This window comes from Panicum virgatum, chromosome 7N (genome assembly GCF_016808335.1).
Source record: "Panicum virgatum strain AP13 chromosome 7N, P.virgatum_v5, whole genome shotgun sequence".
Lineage (NCBI taxonomy): Eukaryota > Viridiplantae > Streptophyta > Magnoliopsida > Poales > Poaceae > Panicum > Panicum virgatum.
Genome location: NC_053151.1, coordinates 41,467,546 through 41,485,123, shown reverse-complemented (window position 1 = coordinate 41,485,123; position 17,578 = coordinate 41,467,546). Strand labels below are relative to the sequence as shown.

The window sequence follows — 17,578 nt, the reverse complement described above, 5'->3', positions numbered from 1 at the left end:
TCATCTAAAAGACATTTGAATCCCATGCATTGTTGTGACAGGAAAATATATAGCAATAATATATGTGTGGAAGCAGGCTTTACTCTGATCTTCACTTAAAATATTTTAGAGCTTGATGTAAAAGAGCGTTGTTAAAAAAAAGAAAAGGCGGATGATTGAATTTCAGATAAGTCGGGCCGGCCCCTTTTAATCAAACTGTATCTCTACTGGACCGTGGGTCGAAAACTGGTTCAGAGTTCCTCATAGCGGATAAGGCAAATTTTTTACGCGTTTTCTGTTCCATCTTTAGGACAAGGCAAAGACGTCCTGTTGCCTCAGACTCTCATCTTTGCTCAACTTTTATTACGTGGACAATAAAAGACAAATAACCCGGACGTTCTTATTTTGACGCAGTCACAAAGTTTTACACAGATGCGAGACTCCACTGATCCTCCAGCACCAGCCAACAGTGTTTTTCTCTCACATCATTCTCCAGCAGTAGCCTCCAGCCACCAGCCAGCCAACAGTGTTTTTCTCTCACACCACTCCAGCAGCAGCCTCCAGCACCAGCACAGCGAACAGAGATCATTCCAATCTGACAAGTCAACTAAATGCCAGTGAAAAAAAAGGTGACAGTGACCTAAAAAACTGTATCGTCCTGCAATTCCAAAGCATGTATTGCAACCGTCTTTTCCTCGAGGAGATGCCAAATTTGCAGTCTTTTCATAAGAGGCTCGACCACCACACATAAAACAACGCCCCTTTCATTGGGATGTCAGGCAATATCGAGCTCTTGATGGCGACAAAGCGGATGAGCTTGGCGACCATAGAAAGCCATACGGGTCTTTTTCCAAACAGGTCATCGGCCGCAACTCGCTGGATACCAAATTGCGCGGCTGGTTGTTTAGGTGAGCGACTGCCTGCATGTCACTTCAGATAAGCGTCGCGCGTCGGATCACCCGAATGCAACTTAGCTAGTGCTATGTGTTAATAACAGTTAGTGTTCTAGGATCGACTAGACACGGATCAAGAGGGGTATCTTCCATCTTTCCTTTTCACAAGTGCAAAAGAGTTCCTAGATCTAGAACACAGAGAGTATATTAGAGTACAGAGAGAGGGAGAGAGACCATTACCACCGGAGGAGCTTGAGGCAGCCATCACAGGTTCGCTGATGAAGATTTGCTCTAGGGCAGCGGCAAGCGATGCAGCAGCTGCACGGTCGTGGTGGCGTTGTCGTGGACGGCGCCGACGACGACGAACCAGGGTTGATGGTGGCGGCGGTGAGACTTCCCACTGTTCCAGCGCCTCTCTCTAGATCGACTAGGGTTAGGGAATGTGAGTGAGGGTGCTGGCGGCGCGACGAACCTCGTGTCGTGTGCCCCGGCCCCTCACCCCCTTTTTATTTTGGCGCTGTGCAGCGGGGGCCCACCAACCATTAAGGGTTGGGCGCCCCCGATCAGGACGCGGATTAAGGCCCTAATAGACCGTTGGGTCTATTAGGAAGGAGATCAATCCAACACTATGCTGCCATTGGTGCTAAACAATGCACGCCTGGGTCATTTCGACGCACCGTAGTTGGCGTCCAGCAAAGGTTTGCCCTTTGACCAATCGTGCCTTTTGTTTTGTGATGGCGAATATGATCGGTGCTCGGTGGTAGTGGCAACTGGCAACCCATTTTGGGAGGAGGGGCCCTCCGTCCCCAACGGGAGCCATCAAGCTCGCGCGCACGCTGGCCGGCTAATGGCTGGTGGCTAATCCGCACCATTACCCAAAGGAGCAGGGCTCGCAGGTCGATCGATCGCGGGGAATGGAAGCCAGGCCACATACCGCCATATTTTTCCCCCTCCACGGCGCCAGGCCAACGGCAATAATTGGGCGTATCTTCGCGCACACATCACCGATATCTTTTGCTTACGACGAGGCCAGTGAGGCAGCCGAGCCCCACCCACATCCTCCTCCTCCCCGCCGCCCCCCTCCTAGCTGCTGGCTGCTGCCATCGCTAGCGTCGCCCAGCCCGGCCGCCTCCAATAAGACCCGGCACCTCCCCCCGGCGCGCTCGTGATCCGCCCCGCTCCGGCAGCCATCACATAGACCTCCTTTTTTTTCCCCCTCGGCGACGGCGTGCGGAGTGGCCGCCGCGTTCCGGCTGCCGGCCCGCGCCCCCGGCTCCGCGGCGTGGAATGATCTGTGACCTTGACATGGCGATGCGGGTGGACAACGGGCGCCCCCATCAAGGTACGCCCCGTGCCCTCCTCCCCCTTCCTCGTCTCGCTTCGGCGCCGCCTGCTTTTCCCTGCCCCGCTTCCGGTTTTTGCCTTTTCCTCGCTCCGGCAGGCCCTGCCCCGTCCCGTCAGATCATACAGTTCTCGCGTGGGGTTTGAGTTTGAAAAAAATTTGGCGAAAACTTTTTACACATTTGAGCATTAATTTAGAGTATTAAACAAAATCTAATTATAAAATTACCTGCAGGATCCCTCGTAAATTCAGGATCCCTCGTAAATTCATAAGACCTCGTAAATTCATAAGACCAATCTAAGGAGTCATTTGACCGCACAATTAAAAGACAGTACTATAGCATTACTGTAGCAAATCAGAGACTAATTATTGTCATTAGATTTGTCTCGAAAAATTACACTCATCCGTTAAAAAATATTACAAATAAATTTCATTTAGTACTCCATACTTACATTATGCCTTTTTATAAAAAAAATTTCATACTCTCAACCAAACACGGCCATAATTGTGCGCCGCGGGCTCTCTTTTGACCGCGGCGGGCACGTCGGTCGCTTCCTGCCTGTTCGCGGCGAGCTAGCGAGGGCGCTGTTCGCGCCCATGCCGCGCCGACCCGACTGGCTGCCTGCCTACAGCGATCTCGCTCGGGCTGAACAGTTCATCGGATCGTTCTGGCGGAGTAGTCCTTCGCGTAGATTATTGTGCCGTCGTTGAACTGCGGTTAGTGAGGGCGGAGAAATGTGCGAGCTGCGGCGAGTGCAGTGACCTAGTCAGCGACCTGCCGAGCACGTCCCGGTAGCTAGCTAGGACCGGGAGAAAGGGGACACGCCAGCAGCCTCAACAACTGTGGAGTCAGTCAAACAGAGGCGTAATAATTCAGAGGACCGAATGCCATGGCTAGAACAGCTACCTGACAAATCTTTAACAGCGCTCGTTTACTCGCGTCCATGGATCGTCTTTTTCACCGCCCCGGGCTGCCTGGATGCGCATGCATCTGTAGGTAGGGTCATAATTTTTGTTTTGATAATCTAAGAGTCGGGTCTCGAACTCTAATCTTATTTAATTTTAAGCTAAAAAAATTAAAGACTAATTAAGATTGTGAAGAGACTATTAGAGTCATAATCCATTAACACCCCTCAAAGCTGGCCACAGGAGTCTTCACGCCTGATCCCAACTTCGTGCGAGGCCACGAGCTGCTCACCTGGGAGATGAAGCAAGTAGAGAACTTACCGTTCACTGGTTTACTCTCCCACACGCGCACGTAAAAGAGTTAATCTCAGCACTTGGCGCCATGCCTTCCTGCACGAGCAAACCAGCCATCCCTTCCTACTCTACTTTCCATTCCATTGAAACGACTGTTGCGGACCTTGCTTTGCAGCCGGTTTCTACTTCCTCGAAACGACTGTAGCGGCCAAGCGGGTTTGTGTGGCTCGAGTTTTCTTTTTTTTTTTGCAAGAGACAAGGCGCAACAGCTACATCCAAGAACGCACACGCACGCCCTTATCACAACAGTAACAGACCTGGCCGACCCGCCAAGTCCCGACAATAGAAAAAGGGACAGCCATTTGGCACTTGCGGCGCACGGAGCAGTGGGCGCGCCCATTGTTCATTTGTTCTCACCCAAGAGGCGGGGCGGGGGCGTTGGATGGGCGGGCCCATCAATGGCGGCAGGCGCAGCAAGAGGCCGCGAGGGTCCTGGGCCCGCCGGGGAAGCTCGTGGTGCGTAGCGCAGGAGAGGGAGAGGAGGGCCGCGGCGGGCCCACGGCATTATGGGCGAGGGTGCAGTACAGACAGTCCGCCACCACCGAAGAAGGGGAGAGCTGGAGAGGTGCGTGAGCCCCGTACTACGCCGTCGTGCAGGTGGGCCCTCCCGCGCGCCTGGTGCGACACGTTTCGGCCTCCCAGCGGCCTAGAGGCGGGGCCGCGCGCCGTGCCGTCTGCACACGTCGGCGGCGACTGACTGGCCCACGCGCAGGTTCACGGGCCGTTTGACGCGGTCCGGCCCGGAGGCCGGAGCTGAAGTTGCGGGCCCACCTGTCGGTTTCCGTGGAGCGGCCGGCCATGGCCCGTGGGTACAAGCGAACAGTCACGTCCGCTTGTCGCACCATTGTGTCAGCAAAGGACCTCTTGCCTCATCTCTGATGAAGTTGTGAGGAAGAGCAACAGTGCTGTTTTTTTCCTGAAAGAATAAAACAGAGGACCTCTTGCCTCTTGGATTATGCGGAAGTACGAAAACGAACGTTAAGCCGGAAAGAATAACACGATCAAATATTCTCAAGTATAAATTAATAAAGTCACAAAATAATATACACATACGAAGTTATTAGTCCAATATTCACTAGTATGCCATATGTTAATATGTTAACATGTATACTTAGTGATTGGTATGTTTTTGAACATATCAATTTTTAGACATATCTTATATAGATTAAAAACGAGATGAAAAACGGAATAAATACGGGTCAATTCCATGTAAAAACGGGATTTCTCGGAAACGGACGGAGAAACCTCATTTCTACTTTCGTAAATACGGAAACGGAATCCCACAAATACGGAAAACGGACGGACAAAAATAGAAAACAGAACGGGTCGGAACGGAAATATTTTCGTCCGTTTTTAACCCTAGATGTATCGAACATACTCTCTCTTCTCTTAGCTTCTCACTACGCTGTAGTTTAATTATCGGCTCGTGTTTGCCGTCGTTCTCATCATTTCGCTTGAGTACACACGTTACCAAACTATAACACAGAACGGAACATGAACATTCTTATACCGTTGACTAAGAAAAATAAGCTACTGCGATGCACGGTACCATCAGCTGGATGGTCCAGACCAGCTTCCTCAGTTATTGGGTCATTTCCTTTCTTATCTCTATAGAACAGTGTCAGAATGTGTTATGTGTAGCCGAACTTTCACTACAACGCTATGCTAACTAGGTTCCTAGCATCCTGTCGTTATGATCAAGCTCCTGGTGGTTCGTGCTTAGGCTTTCTTCGCTTTCATTGCGAGCCAGAATGGTCCCTTCTATCAAGAAGAGATCGCTCTGTACTAAGCTAGGGAGTAGCTCGTCAGTTGTCCTTGTAACATAGTCTTCTCATTTGAGTTTCCTTTTTATTTGGCCCTCATATAAGGAACACATTTTCATTTTTTAGACCATAAGGCACGCTTCTATTTTACCACGTAAAACCACAGAATAGACTTTTATTTTTTTTAAAAAAAATGGAATTTGTCATATGAGTGTGGGTTTATAGGTTTATGTAAGAACTTGAGTTCTTTTAAGTAAGGAGTTCTTCACCTATTCGAATGAGGGAGTACCCACGAGAGTAACCTGGAAGAGTTACATAGGGATAAGGTTACTGGGAAGAAGATCATTAAAGACCAAAGGAAAACTCATAATTTAGCCATTTCTCAAAAGTACTTTTTTTTTTAAAAAAAAAGAGCTGCGTAGGAAGTACCTAGGGCGAAACTGTCCTTTGCCCTTGGGGTCGCCGGATCCTGACGAAATCTGTTAAATCAAATGGAAATACTGTTCAACAGTGTTCATACATGTATTTGATCCCGGTGGTTTCGTGTTCTAGCTTTGCCCCCGGAAGTACCGGAAAGGCTTGGTCTCGAAAAGCCACATGTGGCAAGACCGGTGGTTCTTTTGAGCAAGCTTCTTCTCTTCCTAATGTTTTCTTTTTTCCGGACGAGGTGCCCTCCTTCCTTTTCCGTGAAAGGCGAGCGTCATTGTTTAGAAAACAGTTTCGAGAGGTCCAAGTCATCTTTGTGACCGTGGGCATTGTTTAGAGAACAGTATTTTCTTTTAAACCTCTATGCGGCTGTGCCTCATCGTCAAGGTGCTATGCTAGGCAGGGATAGCGAGCGGCGGTGGGCGTTAGACATATCGTCAACACGAATGCGTTGCTCGCAACAACGACCGTCGTGACAAGGAAATGCAGACCGTTAAAAAGTCAGGACCGAGAGCACACTGTGCATCGGTGACCCCCAGCAAATCCTTTTCACTGTACGCGGCCCACCGATGCGGACACTGTCTCGACCCCTCCACCGAAACCAAGACACCGAGGCCGGCCGTGGGCGTACGACCGACGTGATACCCGCGCCGTATCATACGCTCGGACAGTACAGTACCTGGACAGCGACAGTGGCACCACTACGACTCTACGAGCACGATACGAGCCCCTGCGACGCAATTCCGCAGGAGGGTTTTTTTTTTTAAAAAAACTCTAGTGGTGCTGCAGCTCTCTAGTCTACGTCTGCGATGCGAGCGCAAACAGAGAAGCGACGCTCCTGCGGTTTTACTTTTTTTTTTGAAATTGTGGTTTTGCTTTTAGTTGTAGAGATTATCCTGCGGTATTATTTCAAAAAAAAAAGATTATCCTGCGGTTTTGCTTACGGCGACGAATCGATAAGCGGGGTAGGTCTGGTTTTGGAGAAGGCCGGGCCTCGGCCGGCTGTGTCATTCTGGTTGTAAGGCCCGAGGCAGCCCACTGGGCACTGGCCGGCCTAGCCTGCTCTGCACCCCACCCCCACCTCCGGCTCCGCACCCGGACCGCGGGCTCCACTCCGTCCCCGTCATCGGGCCGCGGGCCCATCAGAGCAACGGCTGGCCGCGCGCCCGGTACGGCCCTCGCAGCGCGGGCCCCGCCTACCACGCCGCTGTTGAGTGACCTATCCATCCCGCGCGCAGTGACGTGAACAGTGTGGTGCGCCCCCACGCACTGGCGCGTGCGCCCCGTATGCGGAACCGAGCTGGGCCATCAATCCGCTAGGGTGGCCGTAGGTCTGTGCCCCCCGCCCGTCGTGTTGGGTGCGGTAGCAAATGCTACTGGTGGCTGGCTGGTGCACCGAGCGGCGGCCCGTTTGTTTGACCCATTCCTTTCCCTTTTCCGGACGGCTTAGCCGAAACGGGAGTGCCGCGACAGCGACCCGCCACCGGCGAACCACCCTGCCCCATTTTACACACACACGCACACACAGTCGAGGGTAGGCACCTCGTGGTCATTGATGGCTCGCCGCAACTCCTCACCCGTGATCGCATCGCCGAGCCGAGCCCTCCTCTCCTGCGTTTCCCTCTCGCGCCGTACGCTGGTACACATACGACCATGTTCGGTAGGCTGGAGCTGTTACGCATACGACCATGTTCGGTAGACTAGAGCTGGAATAGTGGGAGAAAAAAACATTGTTACCTGACTGGTGGCCGAAAGCTGAAATTGGAACGGGAGCGCTGTTCCAGCCGAACACGGTATGATCGCGTAGCTAGCGCGCGCGGGCTTCACGTAAGCGAGGCGACCCAATCACCAATCGAAACGTCTTGGGGCCCTGGGGAACAACAGGGCGAGGGGGGCACGATTATCCATCCACTCCTGACACCCGGGCCGCCATGTCGTTTCCGCCTAAACCTTTGATTAGCCCCACTAATCCAACCGGAGGCGTCGCGCCCGAGGCGGTCCCGGCCAATCGCGCGGCCCCGGTCCCACCTCGTCAGTGGCACCCGCCTCCACGTTGCTCCACTAATCCCACTCCGAACGGGTCGCCGGGTCCACGGCGACGCGACCCGCGCCCGCCCCGCGCCGCGACCAGACCCAGTGAGTGACCCTGACCCTTGACCCTGACACGGGCACCCAGCCACCCCCAGCTCTGCGCTCGCTTCGGCGCTTTCCCCAGCGAGCCGCACTGCCGCTGCCGCTAATTAACCCCAAGCGGCCGTCGCCTTCCCCCTCCCCTCCCCTCAAAAAAGGCGGAGAGGTGGTGGTGGTGGTGGGCACGAGCACCACCCAGCGAGCAGCAGCGCCGCGGCAGGCAGTAGAGGAGGGAGCGCCATCAGTGGGGTTGGGAGCCCAGCACTCCCGCTCCGTTCCCGTCCCGTCCCGCGCCGCCGTCCGCCGACCCTGCGCAGGTAGTGCCCCCCTCCAGTGCTCTGCTAGATCTGCTGCTTCCCGCGCGCTGATTCTGCGGGCGTATGTTTCCGCGTAGCATGCGGTTGTTCCGGGGGTGGGTTAGTGCGTTGCGGCGGTGTTGCTTCTTGAATAGGCGAGCTCGAGAGGGGTGCTGGCGGATTTGGCGGGGTCTGCTGGTCGATTTGGCCGGCCCTGGCTCGGTGGTGAGCTGATCCGATGGGGCTTGACCATTTGCGCGTGTTTTTGCTATCATCTTCGGTTTGTTAGGCTATGGGCGTAATGTGGAGATAGGAGGCTTAGTTGCGCTGCGGGATAAGGACCTCTGTTCTTTCAGGTGTCACGTGCTTGATATTTGGGCGAAACTGCTTGCCGGATGCTCTCAAAGTCTCAACGTATTGATTTTCTCTTGCTCCCTTCTGCTGCTTGTCTGCTTGTGTAGTTGTTTACCTCTACGTTCAAGTAAGACGTCCACTGTATTTTTGTGTGTTTTAAGGCGTCCACTGTATTTTTGTGAGTTTTAACTGCTGAATCTTGTGTCTGACTGTGTTAATCGGGGTTTAGGAGGGCTAGTTTTTTGTTGTTGTCTTTCCGTCAACATACAAGGATTAGTTTTAGCATAATTTATTGAGTTAAATTTCAGCCTCCACCAACAATGCTGATGAGTTCCAACATCAGTTTGTGCCTAAAGTTCGAAGTTCTCACTTAGTGTGAACTCCCGACATTGATTACAACTGAGAGCACAGAGTATACTATAATGTTCTACACTAAAGGATGCTTAGGTAAAAGCTGTTCTGTTTATCGTCATCAAAATGGTTATTGGTTAGGTAAAAAATGTTAGATGTCATCTCGAGGCATTCTATTGAACAGCTATTGCTAGAAAATAACCTTCCTGAAACCAAGTTTCAAACACCACATAATGCAAGTCTTTAATAGGTGTGTAGTTGTAGTATCTACCAGCTTCATTGTCTGTGCTGCATTGTTCTCGTCCATACGTTTTGTCTCATGCTATGGCGTTGTTTTCACATCCCTGAAATCTGAGTCACATACATTTTCTGTTTAATGAAAGTATAGTTCTTGTTATGTGTATAGGGAGGGGGGGACTCGTTGATTTTATTTATTTCTTGCCTGTTAATGTGTTATAGGCTATTATTTTTGAATAAATAAATAAAATTTAGGTACCAAGGAGACACCTATATCACTCTGCTTTTGTTGACATGCTCTTTCTTACATTTTCCTAACCTACATGCCCACAATCTTTTAGACAGAAGCTCGCAGCCAACCACAGAAATAGTGCAATAAGTGCAGTAATCAAAACTAAGAATTGTAAAGCAAATAAAAATGCAATCAGTTACATGAGTCTTGTTTCCTAGTACTTGTGAAATTGCAGTTCCTTTCTATTTGTTATGTTACCAATTCCTGGATGCAGCTTGGTAGAATCTTCTATTTTTGTTATATTGTTTACATTTTCTTTATTCTGTGTGAACTCTTGCAATTCTCCTTTTATTTTTTACAGATATACAGTCAAACAGTTTTCCTTCATGTCAAGTCTTGATACATTGGTTTGTCATCATCTCAGTCTTTATGTATTTGTCTCATGTTAGTGCCCATCATGGTGAGGAAGAAGAGAACTGGCCCTGGTGGCTCTGGAGAAGCTTCTGGAGAGTCTTCAGGGGCTTCTGGACAAGGTTCTTCACAGCGAACTGAGCGAACTCAACAACATGGTGGAGGACGCGGCTGGGTGCCTCAACAGGGTGGCCGTGGTGGCGGTCAACACCAAGGCCGTGGTGGACACTATCAGGGCCGTGGAGGGCCAGGGCCACATCACCCGGGTGGTGGGCCACCTGAGTATCACCCGCGTGAATACCACGGACGTGGCGGTGAATACCAGGGACGTGGCGGTGACTACCAGGGACGTGGTGGTCCCCGCCCCAGAGGTGGAATGCCACAGCCATACTATGGTGGGCATAGGGGAGGTAGTGTTGGACGAAATGTTCCTCCAGGTCCATCCAGAACAGTTCCCGAGCTGCACCAAGCCCCATATGTCCAGTATCAAGCCCCGATGGTTTCACCCTCCCCATCGGGACCTGGCTCATCCTCACAGCCTATGGCAGAGGTGAGCTCTGGACATGTCCAGCAACAATTTCAGCAACTTGCAATTCGTGGTCAGACTTCCACAAGCCAAGAAATTCAAGTGGCACCGGCATCAAGCAAATCTCTTCGGTTCCCGTTGCGCCCTGGCAAGGGTACTTATGGGGACAGGTGCATTGTGAAGGCAAATCATTTCTTTGCTGAGCTTCCTGACAAAGATCTTCACCAATACGATGTAAGCTCCACTCCTCCTAAGAAGTTATTTCATGCCAATTGTTATTTGTGATTTTTGTTCTATTTTTTGGGACAAGTGTAATTTATGTTCAATCAATCTATTGTCTTCAGGTATCTATAACACCTGAGGTTACTTCACGTGGTGTCAATCGTGCTGTCATGGGAGAGCTTGTAACGCTGTATAGACAATCCCAATTGGGTGGGCGTCTACCTGCATACGATGGAAGAAAGAGCCTTTATACAGCTGGACCATTGCCATTTACTTCTAGGACATTTGAAATTTCCTTGCAAGATGAGGAAGATAGTCTTAGTGGTGGCCAAGGCGGGCAGAGGTATGGTATTGCTGCTGTCTATATTTAGGACATTCAAAGCAATTTTTTTTGCTGACTTCTGCCATCCCTTCTGATTCAGGCGTGAGAGAGTATTTAGGGTGGTGATCAAATTTGCTGCCCGTGCTGATCTCCACCATTTGGCTATGTTCCTAGCTGGAAGGCAAGCAGATGCTCCTCAAGAAGCTCTTCAAGTGCTTGACATTGTACTACGTGAACTGCCTACTGCGAGGTGATATTTTGAGCTAGTTATATTTTTGTAGCTATTTTTTCTGTGGCAAAGTCTTCATTGTAGTTACACTTTTCTTGTGTAGGTATTCTCCTGTTGGTAGATCATTTTATTCTCCCAACTTAGGGAGACGCCAGCAACTTGGTGAGGGTTTGGAAAGTTGGCGCGGTTTTTACCAAAGCATAAGGCCGACACAGATGGGCCTTTCCCTGAATATTGGTTAGATACAATCACCTCGACTTTTTTATTTCGTTGCTTTTCTTTTAGTTGTCACATGATCCATGTCGTTATTATGCTATTTTACATGAACATTGTGTAGTTTATGGGATCAGTATCGATCTTGTCTTAGCCTTTGATTTGTGCCCATGCAGATATGTCATCTACTGCGTTTATCGAGCCTCTCCCTGTGATTGATTTTGTTGCTCAGCTTCTTAACAGAGATATATCAGTTAGACCATTGTCTGATTCTGATCGCGTGAAGGTTTGAATTATTACCTCACCTTTTTTTATAGTAACTTTGCTTTATGCTTAGATGGTTCTAACTTACTATCATTTTTTAACTTCTGTAGATCAAAAAAGCCTTGAGAGGTGTGAAGGTCGAGGTCACACACCGAGGAAATATGCGCAGAAAATATCGTATTTCTGGCCTCACTTCACAAGCAACAAGAGAGCTATCGTATGTGTGTCTTACCTTGCTGGTATGAGTTAATAGCTTAAAGGATAATAGTCTGACATAGTTTTGTTGCTTTCTCTGTGATAGATTCCCAGTTGATGATCGTGGTACTGTGAAGACTGTGGTGCAATACTTCATGGAGACTTATGGTTTTAGTATTCAGCACACCACTTTACCTTGCTTGCAAGTGGGCAATCAGCAAAGACCAAATTATCTGCCTATGGAAGTTAGTGTCTTGAACTATCTCAATTGAAATTGATTTGCTATATTATGCTTATGCTTTGAATGTGTTCTCAATGCTACATCCTGCTTCAGCATATTTTTGTAAGTTGCTTATGCTTTTGAAATATGTAATATCAGGTCTGTAAGATAGTTGAAGGACAGCGTTACTCAAAGCGACTCAATGAGAAACAAATCACTGCTCTACTGAAAGTGACCTGTCAACGCCCTCGAGAGCGTGAGCTGGACATCTTACAGGTGACAGTTGATCATGTATTTCTACATATTATGTAATCAGTGTTGTGATCCACATCTCATGAATTCAGCTGTTTAACCATGCTGCAATAATAGCCTACAACAACAACAGAATAGCCTTTTGTCCCAAGCAAGTTGGGGGTAGGCTAGAGATGAAACCCAAAAGAAACAAAGGTCACGGTTCAGGCATGTTGATAGCTAGTCTCCAAGCGCTCCTATCCAAAGCTACCTCTTAACCGACTCGTCCCAAGTCAGTTTAAGTCTACGTCTACCCCTCTTTACATTATCGACCCGCTTTAGAACCCCACTACGCACCAGCGCCTCGAGGCGGCCTCCGTTGGACATGTCCAAACCATCTGAACCGATGTTGGTAAGTTTCTCCTCAATTGGTGCCACCCTGACTCCCTGAGTCCCCGACCCTACCCCGAATAACTTACTTATGGGTTTCATATCCATTAGAATGGCTGTTTTTACACTGGTTCGCCAAAGCTAACACAACCCTTCTTTACCCGGGCTTGGGACCGGCTATGTTGAGGCGACTCAAGAAAATCTTCCAGTCAACACAGGCGGAGTTGTTGCAATAATAGCCTGTGTAGAAATATTTAGCTTTTGAGCTTTGGGAGCCCTGCTTACTCACTTTCTTTTGCATTCTTTATGGTTTAGGGGCACTACAAAATTATTGCCACTTGTCATTTTTTTTTGTTACACATGTGCATCTGAATGATCTCTGCCTTTCTGGGTGGTCTGTTTGATAATTAAAATGTTTCTTTGAGTCATATTTTTCTAGTAAATAGTATCATCTCTTTTATCAGAATTGTTGCTGTTTAATGATTAATTGTAATACTACGCAGAGGTTTTTTTGTTCTAGTATTAACCTAGGTCAATCAGCTGAATTGATGATTCTGACTTACGTCCTTATTTTATCTTTCCTCGTTTTTATCAGACTGTGCATCACAATGCATACTATGAAGACCCGTATGCACAGGAATTTGGTATAAGAATTGATGAACGCCTTGCAGCAGTTGAAGCTCGTGTTCTGCCACCACCAAGGGTAAGTTAATTTCTAAGGTCTAACAGCATCACTATATTTTGTTTTCCTTATTTATGCATATGTTGTGCATGGCTACTGATGTGGAATTTGTACTTTTGTGTAATTAGCTTAAATACCATGATAGTGGCCGAGAGAGGGATGTTTTGCCAAGAGTTGGCCAATGGAACATGATGAATAAGGTATGCTTGGTTAAATATGTCCCAAGAAATCTATATAAAACTTTTCCTATATTACTTCAAATGCAATTTAATTTCCCCTCGTGGTAACATTAGGCGAGGACCATAACAAATTTAAATAAGTGCTATAATTTGCCAAAATTGAAAATAAGCAGAAAGTAAAGCAGCAACTGGGAGAGTAGATGCCCTCGCAGCTTGGCTGGCTGCAGCTGCTGGGCGGCTGCTGCAGCCGAGCACGCTGAAACTTTATATCTTTTCTGCAATGATTAATACAACTAATTAGCCTGTTGATGAAACTACAACTACAATCAGTTTATTGTTTCACTTCTTGTATTTGATTTTTTTTTTGTTTTTATCATCTTGTCACCTAAAATTTCTGCATTTATCTAGTGTCTCATGGAAGCATATTGGGAGGGAGGGATTTTGCATTATTTGCACAGAAAGCTCTATCAAGAACTCCTGAATTGTGTCCGACTTTGCTCTTCTTTTGTGCAACACGTCAACTGCAACATTAATCCTTTAGGTTATGATATGCCATTGACGATACTTTTATCCAGATAACATCTGTTTTCTACCTTTGCCTATGATGTGCCATTGACGATACTTTTATCCAGATAACATCTGTTTTCTACCTTTTGCCTGCCTTTATATACATTTTCCCTGTTTGTTGTTTGATTTGATAATCTCGTCTTGTGTTGTTATTTTCCTGGGTAGAAAATGGTTAATGGTGGCAGAGTCAGCAACTGGGTGTGTATTAACTTTTCTCGGAACGTGCAAGATAGTGCTGCTAGGAGCTTCTGTGATGAGCTGGCAAATATGTGCCAAATATCTGGAATGGTATGTCTTTGTCCTTCGAATATCACTCATGCCCAATATTCCTATGGTATTTGTGTTATTTACTCTTCATATTTTGCATTCTCCCTCTAGGACTTTGCTCTTCAGCCTGTGCTGCCCCCGCTGACTGCAAGGCCAGAACATGTTGAGAGAGCATTAAAGGCACGTTATCAAGATGCGATGAACATACTGAGACCACAAGGCAGGGAACTTGACCTGCTGATTGTAATACTGCCTGACAATAATGGTTCTCTTTACGGTAATGTTCTGTTCCATCAGACACTTAAACACTGTCCGCTCAATACATTTTGTCATCAGCATTCTTTTCATTCCTCAGGGGATCTCAAGAGGATCTGTGAGACTGATCTAGGATTGGTTTCCCAGTGTTGTCTGACTAAGCATGTTTTTAAGATGAGCAAGCAGTATCTTGCAAATGTTGCACTCAAAATAAATGTTAAGGTAAAATCTCCACGCCATTCCATCCTTAAGTAATACCTGAATCATTAGTTTTCTAATGGTTTGCCTACTTTTCAGGTTGGGGGAAGGAATACTGTACTTGTAGATGCTTTGACAAGGAGAATCCCCCTTGTCAGTGACAGACCAACTATTATATTTGGTGCTGATGTTACCCATCCTCATCCTGGAGAAGATTCCAGTCCTTCCATTGCAGCTGTAAGTGCAACACTTGTTACAATGGTGACAGACAAGAAGTTCTGCTGTGATAGATTACCTGTGATGATAGTGGTACTTGTTCCCTTTCCAGGTTGTTGCTTCGCAAGACTGGCCTGAGGTCACCAAGTATGCTGGACTCGTGAGTGCTCAAGCCCATCGCCAGGAGCTGATTCAGGATCTTTTCAAAGTATGGCAAGATCCACAAAGAGGGACAATAACCGGTGGCATGATCAAGTATGATCTTTACTGATATAATGAAATTTATTCTCACTTATCTAGTTTTGGATTCTGCTATATGCGTAATTTTTTTTTTATTGTGTAGGGAACTTCTCATTTCTTTTAAGAGGGCAACTGGACAGAAACCTCAGAGGATCATATTCTACAGGTTCTTGCCTTGCATGAGCATCTCTTTTCTGATCAAGATTTTTAGTATGTTAACACAGTTTTTAATTTCAGGGATGGTGTCAGCGAGGGACAGTTCTATCAAGTGTTGCTGTATGAACTTGATGCCATCAGAAAGGTATATGTAATTCGATAGCATTCATCTGATCCTGTTATTCATATTTTTCTCACTGTTGCCAAACATGGATATAGGCTTGTGCATCCTTGGAGCCCAATTACCAGCCTCCAGTTACTTTTGTGGTAGTTCAGAAGCGGCATCACACTAGGTTGTTTGCTAATAACCACAATGATCAGCGTACGGTTGATAGAAGTGGGAACATACTGCCTGGTTAGTTCACGTTGCACCTCCAATTTTTTGGGTTTGGCATGCCTAATTTGATTCTGACCAGAAACTGTTTTATATGAATTTAGGCACTGTGGTTGATTCAAAGATTTGCCATCCTACTGAATTTGATTTCTACCTGTGTAGCCATGCTGGCATTCAGGTTGATTCTTCATCCTCTTTTTCAATCCATCACTTGATAGATGGGCAAGTGATTACTGATTTGAAGTTTTCATCTATTCAGGGAACAAGCCGCCCAGCTCATTATCATGTCCTGTGGGATGAGAACAAGTTTACAGCTGATGAGCTGCAGACTCTGACAAACAACCTGTGCTACACGTAATATCTACTGCTCCATTGGCCCATTACTTTCTGCATACTCTTGAACGGCTGCCTATTAAACGTGGTTTCAACTTTTGCAGGTACGCCAGGTGCACCCGCTCCGTGTCAATTGGTAAGCCTAACTTGAAAAAAACAGTCTCTAGATCAACCATTGTGGTGTTACTCTGGCCAAATAACTCGCTGACCGTTGCTTGATTTCGTGCAGTGCCTCCAGCATACTATGCTCATTTGGCAGCCTTCCGGGCTCGCTTCTACATGGAACCAGATACTTCTGACAGTGGGTCAATGGCAAGTGGTGCCCGTGGCCCTCCACCAGGTGGGGCACGCAGCAGCAGGGCTGCAGGGAGTGTTGCCGTTAGGCCCCTGCCCGCCCTCAAGGAAAACGTGAAGCGCGTCATGTTTTACTGCTGAGATGCTGTGCAGCCTCCAAGGAGTACCCTGGAGTATTCCATGTACCAGCCCCATTTCGATGTTACTGTTGGACTCTGCTGTTATGCATTCAGACTAGCCCAATAATCTGTTGGTTTCAAGTACCTGTACTGTATCGGTGATGCTGCGAACGCTGCCATTGGGAGCTTTGTTTTAGTGTTTGAATTGAACTATTTGTTGCAAGTTGTAGCCAGCCGCAATTAAGACTGGTATGTATTGACGAACCATTGTTCTGCGAGGCTTGCTTGTGAACTATTTGATGTAAGTTGTAGCCAGTCTTTAATACTGGTATGGCAGCTTGTTTCTTAGTAACTAATCTTATATCACGCTGTGGTCAGACGTGAATCGAGATGCAGCCTAGCTGTGCGGTGCCCACCGGACTTTGTTTCTGGAATGGAATAAGGTCGCATTACCTACGTTTAAAGAAAAAAAAATCTGCTTGATTTGTTTCTTTGAGAGAGGAACTAGTTTTATTTGTTCAGCATGGTGTTTCGTTGTGAATTCATCTGCGAGAATAGTTATGGTCTATTTTGGATTAGGACGTGGATTTAAACCTGCCCAGACGCCAAACAGCAATCCGGCGCCGGGCCTGTCGTGAGTTGCCACCCCGTCCCCGCTGCGAAGTTCGCGCTGGCATTGCTTTTTTTTTTTCTGGAAAAGAAAAGGATTCGCGTTGGCATTCAGCAGTCTCCGGACGCGCTCATCTCTGCACGTCCATCAGAAAGAGGCTATCGCGTCCGCGGCCACGGGCCACTTGACGGGCTGCTTTTTCACGTGCCGAATGTACCAAGCGTCATGCCCGTTCGTCTCAGCTCGCCTGGCCCATCATTCTGTCAACGTGATTGTACCCTGCTATCACATCGGTACTCCGAAGGACGCGCAGCAGCAACGAAATCGGAAGAAAAAAGGTGACAACACGGCCGTGCACTGCGTTGGTGCCACCTGAACAACCGACTGGATCGGACCGGAGTCTCGCAGTTGCACAGTGGACCTGACTTTCGTCGCGCTACCACACTGTACCACACCACCTATCAGAGCCCGGGACCGTAAGCCAGTAGCCACCAACCAGTGACGTACGCCTTGTCGCGGCCGGTGAGCTAGCACCGTTCGAGCACGGAAGCCAGCAGATTTAATTTCTTCCTGTGGCTACCGTGGGCACGAGCCCAGAAAAGCAGCCACATTTCCAGGCGAAACGCGCGTAACGCAACGCTG

At 48.0% G+C, this 17,578-nt stretch overlaps 1 protein-coding gene across 4 annotated transcripts; it reads left to right on the top strand.

Moving 5' to 3' along the window:
* The first annotated feature begins 1,875 nt into the window (after positions 1 to 1,875).
* On the top strand, positions 1,876 to 16,692 carry LOC120683610 (protein argonaute 1B-like). 4 transcript variants are annotated; one of them, XM_039965700.1, is made up of 23 exons: positions 1,876 to 2,214; positions 9,713 to 10,434; positions 10,545 to 10,765; positions 10,845 to 10,994; positions 11,077 to 11,210; positions 11,363 to 11,472; positions 11,561 to 11,667; positions 11,752 to 11,890; positions 12,025 to 12,141; positions 13,082 to 13,189; positions 13,297 to 13,368; positions 14,080 to 14,202; positions 14,293 to 14,458; positions 14,537 to 14,658; positions 14,734 to 14,871; positions 14,963 to 15,105; positions 15,194 to 15,256; positions 15,328 to 15,391; positions 15,466 to 15,601; positions 15,685 to 15,758; positions 15,840 to 15,934; positions 16,018 to 16,049; positions 16,143 to 16,687. In XM_039965700.1, the coding sequence occupies exons 1-23, from the start codon at positions 2,160 to 2,162 to the stop codon at positions 16,346 to 16,348; spliced, it is 3,297 nt and encodes a 1,098-aa protein (XP_039821634.1). In that variant the 5' UTR covers positions 1,876 to 2,159; the 3' UTR covers positions 16,349 to 16,687. The 4 variants fall into 4 exon arrangements, with proteins under 4 accessions (XP_039821634.1, XP_039821633.1, XP_039821635.1 ...); XM_039965699.1 differs by having other exon boundaries at positions 1,931 to 2,214; positions 10,839 to 10,994; positions 16,143 to 16,692; XM_039965701.1 differs by lacking the exon at positions 1,876 to 2,214 and adding an exon at positions 7,854 to 8,110.
* Positions 16,693 to 17,578: the final 886 nt, after the last annotated feature.